General features: G+C 41.9%; 1 protein-coding gene across 5 annotated transcripts in view; it reads right to left on the bottom strand.

Moving 5' to 3' along the window:
- ASXL1 (ASXL transcriptional regulator 1) overlaps nucleotides 1-12,629 on the bottom strand; it is a 60,640-nt gene that overhangs the window by 5,199 nt on the left and 42,812 nt on the right. For 3 of the 5 annotated variants that reach the window (XM_074347111.1, XM_074347112.1, XM_010960874.2), the window contains 8 exons: nucleotides 5,469-5,589; nucleotides 5,295-5,392; nucleotides 4,620-4,713; nucleotides 3,998-4,153; nucleotides 2,597-2,760; nucleotides 2,401-2,497; nucleotides 1,006-1,111; nucleotides 81-714 (listed from right to left, as the gene is read on the bottom strand). In XM_074347111.1, the coding sequence (XP_074203212.1) occupies nucleotides 81-714; nucleotides 1,006-1,111; nucleotides 2,401-2,497; nucleotides 2,597-2,760; nucleotides 3,998-4,153; nucleotides 4,620-4,713; nucleotides 5,295-5,392; nucleotides 5,469-5,589 (1,470 nt within the window). Of the gene's footprint in view, nucleotides 1-80; nucleotides 715-1,005; nucleotides 1,112-2,400; nucleotides 2,498-2,596; nucleotides 2,761-3,997; nucleotides 4,154-4,619; nucleotides 4,753-5,294; nucleotides 5,393-5,468; nucleotides 5,590-12,629 lie in introns of those variants that run through there. The other 2 variants (XM_074347113.1, XM_074347115.1) reach the window with 2 other exon arrangements.

The raw sequence follows: 12,629 nt of genomic DNA, 5'->3' as shown, positions 1-12,629 counted from the left end.
CCCAGGGCTTTCTGTCCCTGCCAAGGGGCTCCTCAAAGGGGACTGGGCCCAGGGCAGCTAGGAATCAAACAGCCTCCTACCCGGATGGGCGGGACTTTGGGCTCCTCTTTGGTGGGCTGTGGCTTTTCGGTGTGAACACTTTCAATTGTGTTACGAAAGGACTGACGATCTTCAAGCCGGGGCTTCTTTTCGGGAAAGGATGCAGAGGCCGCCTGCTCAAAGGATTTCCTCTTCTGATCCTTGGGTTCCAGATCCACAGCTTCCTGAGGCAAGCTGAGAACTCTGTCTGGAGACGCAGAGACACGTGCCAGGTCGTCTGGATCAGACTGGATCCGCGAAGCCCCAGTCTCCGCCGGGAATTCGGGACTCTCTGGGTCGGGTGCTGCAGAGGATGTGCCAGGGGGGTGGGGACCACCCGCCCCTGCTGAGTCTTTCTCAGCCTCCCCATCCTTGTAGAGGGGCATGTCTGGTGCCACAGACTGTGTGTCCTTAGCAACCTCTGCTTGCTCTGGCTCCTGCTTTTTGTACAGATTCCTTCGGGCTCTGGTTCGGAGATCTGGCCGGGAGCGTTTCTTGAAATGCCCGTCTCGCTGCCGGGTGGCCGGACCACGCGGTGGCCGTGTTGATTCTCCTGGGACACGCAAGTCACTCTTGATTTCAGCCTCCCCCTGGCCTACATTCTGCTTCAGCGACTCTTCTTTGGTCAAACCCAACCTGCAAATCAAACTCATATCATCAGTTACAGGGCAGAGAGGGCATGTCTATTTTATTTCCATGAATAATATACACCCAGATATCAGCTATCTTAGAACAAAAAAAACCTGCATGGTCTATGACACTGACCATAGGAAAACCTCTGTCAGCTTCCCTGTGATGGCATTAGGCAAATGAGCCAAGTGTCATGCAATCCCCACGTGCCCGTGCGACACAGCAGCGAGCACGACACTGAACGTCGGCCGCTATCCCCCCAAGCCAGACCAGGGCTCAGGGCGTCAAGTGCCTTACTTCTGTCCGTAGTAGTCTTCAAAGAACTTTTCTTTCCATTGTTCCACCTTCTTTTCCTTCTCCATTTCCTGTCGTATCCTGACTTGCATCTCATGAGTGAACTCGCCTAGAGAGAAACCAAACAGTGGTGCGTTTGGATGTTAAGGTCTGTCTTGTGAAAAGCCAAATCCTGCAGTTCTACCACGTCAGGAGTTTTCAAAATAACATGTGACTCTGGTGAGTTTGGAAATCTCTTCTCCACCCTCGCTGGCTCCTATCTCCTCTGGAGGGTCTCTGACATCATGCTCTTTCTCAGCACAGAACTAACAAGTTTACTACAAGGGAAGTGTACCCTTGGGTAATTGGTCCTTCAACAGCAAGCAATGCATTGATCAAAAAAGCGAAACAGAAACAAACAAACAAGAGTAACATTCTGACTCCCCATGCAGGAAAAAGTCAACACAGCAGGCCTAAAAAGACCTGCTGACAAGGTGGGCCCTCAGCTGACATCTGGGAACTTACTTAGTTCAGGAGGGTTCCCATCCCCCTGACTGACAGGAACGGGTCACTGTGCCGAAACAGTTTATGCACACAAGATGGTTTATAGTGAGCACCTGCCTTCCTTTGGGGACTCTGGAATTTGGGGATGTGCCAGGCAGAGGCTTCTGACATGATGAGCTCCCATAAAAACCCTAGGCACTAGGTCCTTAATGAGCTTCCCCGGGAGACTACATCTCACACATGTGGTCAAACTCCTTGCTGAGGGAACTGAGGATGTCCTGTGTGACTCCACTGGGAGAGGACTTGGAAGCTTGCACCTGGCTTCCCTGGACATTACCCCAGATGTCTTTTCCCTCTGCTAATTTTGTTCTGTGTTCTTTCACTGCAATGAATTACAGCCGTGAGTACGACTGTATGCTGAGTCCCGTGAGTCCTCCTAGCAAATCATTGAACCTGGGGAGGGTCTTGGGGACCTCCCAATGCTATCCCCAAAGAGCTTCCCCACAAAATCGAATTAAGAGCAATCATTCCCAGTGGTAATGTCTAAAAAGACAGAGCACCTGGTGGAACTTCACATGCAGGTCAATGCCATGGTGCACTTTCGTCCACCCACCCAGAGAATGCCATGGTTACTGGAAAGTACAGGAGACTGCAGTTCTAACAACGAAGAGGCAACACAGATGACTATACACACACAAAACAGTAAAAGCCCAAATACTCTTGTGCCTCCTTCAGCGGTACTGACCACATTCACACCCACTGTATCTACTCGAGGAAAGCCTGCCTTATACTAAATATTCCTTGAAAAAAAAAAATCACTGAAAAATGACTGTTCAGGTTTTAACTACCAGGAGATGAGTGACACCACACATGGTGAGCACCTCTTAAGCCACTGAGATGAGAACGTCTACTCACCATCAGCCAGGCGTTCCCGCCAGCTCTGAGCCGCGTGGGTGAAAAACTCGTTGTTCAGTGCGCTGCTGCTGAGACGCAACAGGCCATCTGTTCCCGCCTAGAAGGATCAAGAAACAAAACCCCATAAATAAACAAACTTAGAAAGAGAAGAGAAGCCTGCCCAGAGAGAGGCAAAGAGGAAGCTGCGCATCTGCACCTGTCTGTCCACTTCGGGCAGGAGGCAGAGGAGTTGCTGCTGGAAGTGGGACGGCAGGGCGTGGAAGGTCCGGGAGTTGATCAGGGCCCGGAGGTTGGTGTTGACAAGAATGGACCCAGGCGTCTCAAAGTCGATCTCTTCTCCTCTGTTGCGCTTCATTGGACCTGTGATTTTTGAAGCAGTAAGAAGCAACGTATAGATTTTCAGCTTCTTAATTCAAAACAAAACAAAACAAAACAAATGCCAACTAAGGAAAAACTTTGGTGGCAGCACCCACGCTACCCAGAGCTTATCTGCACATGATCTGCTGAATCGTCCAGTCCACTCTAACCTATCACTTACTATTATTCTTTTCGGGTTACTGTTGCTACCATAAACCTTAAGAGAACACTTGGGCTTGCATCCTCTCAGATGAGACTGCACCATGCTGTGTCACAGCCTGAACAGGATACTCTACCCACAGAAAGGCAGGCAGGGGACAGGCTATGAGCTTCCCTCCACAAAATCAACGGGAGAAACGATGGAAGTTGTCTAAAAGTGAATCTAGTGAGTGTCCAACAGAAAAATCTGCAAAAGCCTTCTGTGAACGGGCTGGAGAGGTATGACCACCATGCAGAAAGGTACTAAGGGTTGTTTAAAGTCCACTGAAATGTCAATACCTCTCACAAAAGCCCAACAAATGGAAGAGAGATCTGTGAGACTTTGAGATTGAGCACTGCTGATGAGCTGGAGAAGCTGCAAGACAGCAAACCTAGATGCCACTTGGGCAATGGTTTAGTCTAACTTTCAGAAGCCAAGGTTTCGTCTTCTTAATGGTTTCACGTGGCCCATCTACAAAAAACCAGCATCTGGGCTTTGAGAATTAAATCCTGGAATAGCAGACAGCATACTAGCCTTGCAAATAGCCCTGCTGGGGATGGGAGGTACACACTACTGAATTTGTCTGCATTCCCCAAATTCAGCATAGGCTTCCACTCAACATATTGACTAGTTATAAAAAAGGACATCTGACAGAGACTGCAGATGTTGAGAACAAACTTGGCAGGATGCTACCAAAGAAAGGAAACAAATGCTGGAATTCTTCACTGAGAAGCTCAGAAGCAATTTTTCACTCACTTGAGCATTTACTAAGCAGTACCAAGGCAGGCACAGGCTAGGCCCTTACAGAGACGTACAAGCAATGTGGCACCATCTCTGCCCACAGGGAGTTCTCTGAGAGTCTAGCAGAGAAGATCTATATGTAAAATAACCAAAATGCAAGGTAAAAAAGCCAACAGAAAATAGAGGGCCACCCAAGAAGTAAAAATCAACTGGCAAGGAAGTGGAGCAGAAGACATCATCTTCTCTCTAGGCCTGGAGGAGCCCCCTTACAGGCAGAGAAATGAGTGCCAAGCCACTCACCTGTGGCCGGCTTCCGGAAGCCTCTCAGGAGCGGGGCAGGGTCCCGGGCGACCTCGGCCTGGCCACGAATAGCAGCGCTGCCCAGGGCCAGAGAGCCGCTGCTGCTGCTGCTGGACGGGCTGCCGCTCTCGCCATCGGCGTGGCGGCCTGAGAACCCTGAAGGCACAGCATTCCACCGGTCAAAAGCATCACACGCCACGCCCACGGCTCTCAGACAAGCTTACTTCTCCCAGCTCTCCCTGAGACGTGGCCAGCAATGCTGCTGGCTTCCATGGCCTGGCCTCAGGCTGTCAGAGATCACTACCTCATGGTCTGGACTTAAAATATCATGTAAGAATGCCAAACCGCCATCGTAGTTTGCACAGCACTGCACCTGTTACAAAGCACCTGCACACACCTTCATCGGACCCTCACGACCGCCCTGTGAGGCAAAGGGGAGGGCGCCCAGCAGAGCCCAGCACTGGAACCTAGGTCAGGTCTCACCACCACAGCGCGCTGCCTGCCAGAGGAGGGGCTCCTGACTCCACTGACATGGCACTAGCCAGGTCAGAAACTGCTGCCAGAGGGAGACAGGTCCCCAGGACCTGAGGAAGGAGTATCACAACCACGAGCTTACACATACCTGATGCAGATTCCACGTGGGCCCCGTTTACCTTCAGAGGAGTCAGGACAACTCGAGGCAGCATCACCCCGGTCTTTTTCTTTTGCTTGTTTGCCTATATTCCCAGAGGGAATACAGAAAGAGCCCGAGTCACCTGCAGGGCCACAACAGCAGTCCCTCTTGACCACGTCTCCACCGTCTTGTAAAACAGAGTTAGTACTCAACCAGCACAGGCAGGTAATGCCGACAGCAGCAGTGATTCACGCCACTGAGCCAGCTGCTGGCCACTGTGCCGAGCGTGACCCCAAGCTGAAAAGACTATTGCTCTCCCCATTTTACAGGTAAGGAATCTGTCCAAGGCTAGTGAGTGGTAGGGCCGTAATTCAAACTGCTGGCTCCTAAGCTCATGTTCTCCCCATTCTGCTATACTTCTTCCTGGCTGTTCCCATGTTTACCATAAAAACAAACAAAATTATCCATCCATGGTAAGGAGAAAAAAACAAACAGCTCTGCTCTCAGGTCTATTACCCACTTTTCCCATGGCCCACTTCTAAGTGATACTAACAGTGATACTAGGTTTGGACCAAACTGATTTTCTCTACTCTTCAAACACGCACAGTGAACTGCAGGACAGAGTCCTGTCCTGTGCCTGGCCTCATGTACCCACCCAGCCTTGTCGCCAACTTTCCTCCCTACCTGTGATGAAGCTCTGTAGCTGTCCCTGGGATTGGAAAGAGGCCGACTTTGAGATTCTGTAGAACAGGATGCATTAGAAGACGTTTCATCAAGAGAAACTGGAAGAGAGGGAAATAAAGGTTAGCCCCTAGCAACTGCTTTTGGCTCTCCGCCCATCTTGTCAAAGATACTTACCATCATTTTCACCACTCACAGTGCTGGCTTCATTAGACCCACAGCTCTCCACATCAGCTGTGTCCTCTGGCTCCTCTCCCTCCACTGCAGCCGGACTGCGAGACCACTGCAGGGCATCCTTCTGTGACAGCAAGGCACAACTCAGGTGAGCAAACCCTACAAATCCTACAAGCACAGCAGTCATTCCTAAATGGCTATTACTTTTGGAGAAGAGGGATTAGAATGTTGATTAAATTCCTATCCCTTTCTAATTGACCTCTTTCTCACAAAGTTCTTTCATACATATATCAAGAAAGTTAGATATCTAATTCTGCGTCCATTAAACGTTTATGGGGTGCATCCTATAAGCTACATCATGCTAGTTCCTGGTGGGAGGATGGGGTATAAGGAGGGGAATCAGGGCCCTCCTCTCAAGGAGCTCAAATGAGTAGAGGAGAAAATCATATCTGTAACAATGCAAAGCACAGGGATGGAAACATACAGACAGAGCCGTGGCAGCCCAGAAGAGGGAGCATCAAATTCAATGAGTTGGAAGAGAGAGAGGGCATAGGGGTACAGAAAGTGAATAAGGATCAGGGAGGTAAGGTTTGCAAGGAGATGCGTTGCTTGAGCTGGGTTTTGAAAGAAGTTAGCTAGTAGGCAAATAGGTTGGCAGTGGGGAGGAAGAAGGGAGTTCTAGGTAATGGGGTAAGAACATTCCACTCAAAGGAATTCACAGATTTCAGTAGGTGTGTGGAAAACTGGTTATGTGAGGAAGACAGGGAGAGAGCAAGAGGCCGGTGACAATTATGACGTTCTGCTGAGGGATTAAAACTGTGACTTTTTCTACTGAATAAAACTGAAAAGGAAAAAAAGAAGAAGAAAAAAAGACTGTGACTGTTTTTAAGTCTCAAAAGGATAACCAGGGGAATGATCCGAGTTTTAAGAATTTCATTCTATTAACCATGGGAAGTCTGGAGGCAGGAGGAAGTTAGAATATGACAGAAATCCAGCAAAAAGTGATGAAGATCTAAACTAAACTAAGAGTAGAAACAAGGCTAGAGCATAGAGGAGAGCTCCACTCCAAAGTTCATCTCCTAACAAACACTTCTTCTAGCAGGTTCTTCTGTGGAGTCTCAGGATTAAACTACCTATTCCCAAGGAAAACTTAGGAGCTTAGGAGCTACTTCAAAACCAGGAAAGGATATGAATGAATATTGGGGGCTGGAGAGAGGAGGAGCAGAGAGGTTGAGGTGGGGGTGTTGTCTTTGAATAAAAGTGTGTGGAAAAGAGTAGGTAAAATCATGATTCTGCTGCTTAAAAATATGCCAGAAATTTATAAGGGAAATCCACAAAGCTCTAACTCACCGATTCCATGGGTCCCTTGATCTCCTATATAGTATTCCCCCTCTTATCTGTGGTTTCTTTTGCATTCCATGATCAACCAGGGTCAGAAAATATTTAATGGAAAACTCCAGACATAACAACCCATACGTTTCAAACTGCACGCTGTTCTGAGCAGCAGGATGACATCTCACACCTGGGATGTCAATCATCTCTTTGTCCAGCATATCCCGCCCACTGGTCACTTAGTAGCCATCGTGGTTATCCAATCAACTGTCATGGTATCACAGCACTTGTGTTCAAGTAACTCTTACTTTACTTAATGGCCCCAAAGGCAGGAGTAATGATGGTGGTACTTCTTGCTCTGCCTAATTTGTATTTTCTTACTGTGCCTAATTTATATCCCCGTACTGTGCCTAACTGGTAAATTAAACTTCATCATAGGTATGTAGACATGTATGTAAGAAAAAACATAGTAATGTACGATTAGGTACGATCCAGGGTTTCAGGCAGCCACTTGGGGTCTTGGAGCATATTTCCCCAGAGGAACTTCCGGGGGACTACTATATTAAGTCTTCATCAATTTATTTTCAGTAATTTAAGCCAAAATCATGCTGGCTTAAACTAATAGAAAAGAAAATGGCTTTTCATATCTTTATCGCTTTTCCCTACCAGCCATGAATGCTCCTCAGAATTAAAAGCTAAAAGATATTTTTAGTATTAATCTTGCAATTATGCTTATTGACTGCCATGTTACTGGAATGATGCACAATTTATTCTCTGAATCACACCGGCAACTAAGATAAAATACTCATTAACGAAGAAAAGAGATCTACTACATTATCAAAACTGACCCCAAAACTCCAGTTCTGGCAAGAGTGTGGGAAAATCACATATACACTGTTGGTGAGCATGAAAATGGTGTATAAAAAGGTTTATGCACAGCCAGTGGGAAAGTAAACTGTAAGCAAAAATCTAAAAATGTTACATACTTTTTAACTCAATGCTTCTAAGACGTACACACACAGGGCATGAAAAGCATTAATCCTTTAAAGGAGAAAACCAATCAGTTGAACTACATTAAAATTAAGATCCTCTGTTCAGCAAATGACATCATTAATGAAGTGAAAAGAGCAAACTACCTACAGAGGTGAAGAAGAGATCTGCAACTTACGTACTAATAAAGAACTTGTCCCTAGACTACACGAATCACTAAGAAAAAGGCAAGCTAGAAGAAAAACAGGCAGACATGAACTAGGCATTGCACCAGAGAGGATATCCAAATGGCCAACATTCACATGAAAAGGTATTTAACCTCACTAACAGTAAGGAAGACACAAAACAATGCAAATAAAAACCACAATGAGATATCATCATATCCACAAGAATGGCTAAAATTAAACAATACCAAGTAGTAATAATAAGGATTTGGAATAGGTACACTGAAAATGGATCCTAAACATTTAAGAATGTAGTTTTTGGCATTATCTGGTACAGCTGAAGATACAAACATCCTATAACCCAGCAATATCAATCCCAGGGTTGGATTCCCTAGAGAAGAACATGCATATACACATCAGGAAGCATATCCAGATGTTCATGGCAGTGTCATTTGTAACTTGGGCTATAAACAGCCAAAGTGCCCATCAGCAGAATGAATACATGGTTTGATCAATGTATTGACTGATACTCAATAAATAGCTATTATACAGTAATAAAAAATGAATGAACTACAGCTACTCACAATAGCATAGATGAATGTTAAAAAACAGGCAAAACTAAAGTACAACATTGGGGATGCAAACACAGGTGGGATACACTAAAGAAAAGCAAGAAGATAACTTCCATAAGTCAGGATAGTAGTTATGTCTAAGAGATGAAGGGGGTTTTAACTGGGTAGAGGAACTCAAGGCCTCCTAGCTACTGGCCACGTTTGGTATCTTGATCTGTGGCAGTTACAAGGATAATTATTTTACAATAATTCATTAAGCTGAACATTTGTGTTCCATGCATTTTACTGTCTTATATTTCTACAATAAAAAAGTTGACAAAAATAATTACAGTTATTTCCATCAAGGAATACTAACAAATAGTCATTTGAAATAAAGCTGTAGAATACTTAATGACAAGACAAATGAGATGATGCAAGTGAATTAAGCAGTTAACTTTATACAGGATGATTCCATCGTTTTAAAAAATGAAAATTGTGTGAACGTGTTTGCATAGACAAAAGATGACATAAATATTTATTTCCTAAAGTGTTACTTGGCACCACCTCTAAAACTCAGTAAAGTTGTGAGTCCTTCACTTTCTTTTTGATTTGGGGTATTTTCTACAATTAATGTGTATTGTTTTTGTGATCAAGAAATTAACATTTAAAGAGAAAAATCAGGTTGTTAATGCTTCACCAACAGCTAAGTCAAATTTTCCCCTAGGTCCCAGAGTCTAGGGGAAACCTAGAGCTGATTACAAACCTCATTCATTAAACCAACAGAAATACTACCCAATTGTTTGCAATTCAAACAACAACCCAAAATTTCTAAAGGCATACAGGTTCAGTAAAGGGCAAACAGAAGAACAAAACTTTTAAGAAAACGAAAGCAAGATTTGCAATTCTAATTCTGTATTTTTAAGGATCATTAATCTTTCCATATAAACTTAGAAGTCTGATACCATTAACTTCCCGAACATTAACTCTAGAAAGTTTGACAAAAATGAAATAGGCTAAATGAAATTTAATGAAATTACAGGCACCAGAAAATATGCCCCAGGACTCAAGATTTCAAAATTTCTCTTACAAGGATATTTTACATGAAGACACTTTAAAAAATAAAAATAATGTGCGATCCTTTACTAAAGCCTCAGTATTAAAAATGCTGTAAAAGACAATAGCATAATATTTGAATGTGAACTGCACTGTAGATGGTAGATTTGCATCAGTGTTAAATATCCGAGTGTGTTAACTGTATTGTGTTTATGTAGGAGAATGTCCTTGGGTCAATGTCCTTATGTCCTTTCCCTTACTTTTTAAAATTAAGGTATAATTTACAAAGAGTGAAATGCACAGTATACCATCTGATTAGTTTTGACAAATGCATTATCAAAATATAGAACACATCCAACACCCCTAAAAGTTCCCCTGTGCCCTCTTCCTAGTCAATCCCCACTCTACACTGCCCCTCCTACCCCACTGAGACAAAGGCTGCTCTGATTCCTATCACTGAAAATTAGTTTTGCTTATTTTTGGTCTCCATGTAAATGGAATCATACAGTATGTACTCCTTTGTGTCTGGCTTCTTCTGCTCAGTCTAATGTTTATGAATCAACTATGTTGCTGTATATACATCAGTAATTCATTATCTGTTATTACAGAGTATCATTCCTATGCAACCGTTTGTTCTATTCTCCTGTTGAAGCATGAGTTATTTCCAGATTTGGGCTATTATGAACAAAGCAACTCTGACCATTCCTGGATACAGCTTTTTATCAACATATTTTCTTTTTTCATGGGTAAATACCTAGAAGTAGAAATGCTGGGTATAGGATGGATGAATGTTTAACTTAATTTAAAAAAAAAAAAAAAAAGCTGCCAAAGTTTTACACTCCCAATAGTACTATATGAGAGTTCCTATCCTCACCAACATTCGGTGTTATCAATCTTATTTTAGTCATTCTAATGCAGTGAGTACCTTACTGTGGTTAATTTTCATTTTCATGATGACTAAAGATATCAAACGCATTTTTATGTGCTTATGGGTCATTATCCTATCTTCTTTTTAGAGGCTGTCTGTTCAAGTGTTTTGCTCATTTTTAAATTGAGTTATTTGGGAGGGAGGGTATAGCTCAGTGATAGAGTGCATGCCTGGTATACATGAAGTTTTGGGTTCAAGCCCCAGTACTTTCATTAAATAAACAGATGAATAAACTTAATTATCTCCTTCACCCTCAAAAAAAAGATTAAAGAAATAAAATTTTTTTAAAATTTTAAAAAATTGAGTTATTTGTCTTTTTTATTATAGCTGTTCTAGAAACTTTTTAATATTGATCATGGGCATGTATTACTTTTATAAATAAATACATTTTAAACACTTATTTTGAAATAATTTCAAATTTAAAGAAAACCTGTAAAAAACAAAACAGTACAAAGAATACTTGCCATATAATTTTTACCCATGTTCACCTATTAACACAAATACATGCTTTTAAAATACACAATTTGGCAAGGCAATTGGAAAAGAGGCTAGTGATGGGGAAAAAAAAACCAACCAGCATTAATAAAAAAAAAAAAAAACACAGACAAAATATTTTCTCATAAGTCAAATGTTTTATAAAATAAAAGGCACTGCGAATACAAGCCCCATATATGAATAAAACTGATTAAAACTTAAACCAGTGAAGTTTAGATTGCCCAAGACTAGGTTATTAACTAAAAAACAAAAAGCAAATCTCAGGTATGCCTTTCCTTCCTTTATGGGAATGACTAACCTTTCCTGAGCAAGAAATCTATAGTGTCTCTTAGGGAAGGCTGATCTGAGAGGTTTTAATATAAATTATTAAAAACTAAGAACATACCAACCATTCAACAGTATACTGGAGTTCCTAACCAATGGATAATAAAAAGCAACAAGAAGGGATTAGAAGAAACAAGAGTATCATAATTTCCGGTTAAGTATAATTATCTACACAAAGATCGAAGAGATTCTGACCCAGTAAGAAATTCAGCAAGGTTGTAAGATTCAAAATCACGTTAAAAATCTAACATCAGTAATAACACCACCAATTAGAAAATGTAATTTATAACAAAGAGTAAGTTACTTTGGGATAAAGTTCACAAAAGAAATAAATCATTTTATGAAAAAATAAAATTAAAATAGAGAAAAGTTTAAAACCTAAATAAATGAAGAGCCATGCCATGTTTTTGATTAAGAAAACAGCACTGTAAAGATGTTGAGTAAAGCCTCTTCAAATTGACTTGCAGAGTCCAATGAAACGCTCAACTGGATTTTTTGTGTAGAACTTGACTGTACAGGGACAAGCAATGGATCATAGTCAAGACATGCTTGAACAGTTAAGATGGGATTTCTTGCTTTTTTACAAAGCTATTATTATCCAAGTAGATTAGCGGTTGTTAGGGGGTGAGGGAAGGGAGAATAGGAAATGACTGCTAAAGGGTATGGGGTTTCTTTTAGAGGTGATGAAAATGCTCTGGAATTAGATAATGGTAATGGTTGCATAACTTTATGAATATACTAAAAGCCAATGAACTGTACACTTTAAAGGGGTGAACTGTACAGTCTGTGAGTTATATCCCAATAAACCTGGATAAAAAGCAGCTTACGAAATTTAACTGACAGCTCTGAAAACATGGATGAATCTAATCAAAATGTGTAAAAACCATATTAAAAAATACTCAAGTATACACAAGGCATAAAGATCCAAAATTAAAATTCATCTTTAAACAACAGTCCATTAGTGATGTTTTCACTGTTACGTAAATCCTAAAGAAAAATCAGAACTAGTAAAGCAACCTCTGGGTAAAAAAAAAAAAAAAAACCTGTGTATGTGAGAAAAAGGCTTTATCCATTTTAAAAATACTTAATATAAGAAAGTTCTATTCAATTTGAAACCCATTTGCATTATCACAAGCAATTTCAATATTACAGCTGTCAAAGAAAGAAAAGGAAGAGCTGTTATTTAAAAAATGAACCACTCTTCGAACACAGATTAAAAAGAAGAAATTGGTCTAAGAGCTCATTAATGACAAGAAAGGAGTTTTCATCAATCAGAAATAAAACAAAATTCTTGTCTGTGATTTGCCACCCACATCTGCAAAGCTGC

Source organism: Camelus bactrianus, chromosome 19 (assembly GCF_048773025.1).
Source record: "Camelus bactrianus isolate YW-2024 breed Bactrian camel chromosome 19, ASM4877302v1, whole genome shotgun sequence".
Classification (NCBI taxonomy): domain Eukaryota; kingdom Metazoa; phylum Chordata; class Mammalia; order Artiodactyla; family Camelidae; genus Camelus; species Camelus bactrianus.
The sequence above is the reverse complement of the archived record's forward strand: the minus strand, read 5'-3'. Positions and strand labels throughout refer to the sequence as shown.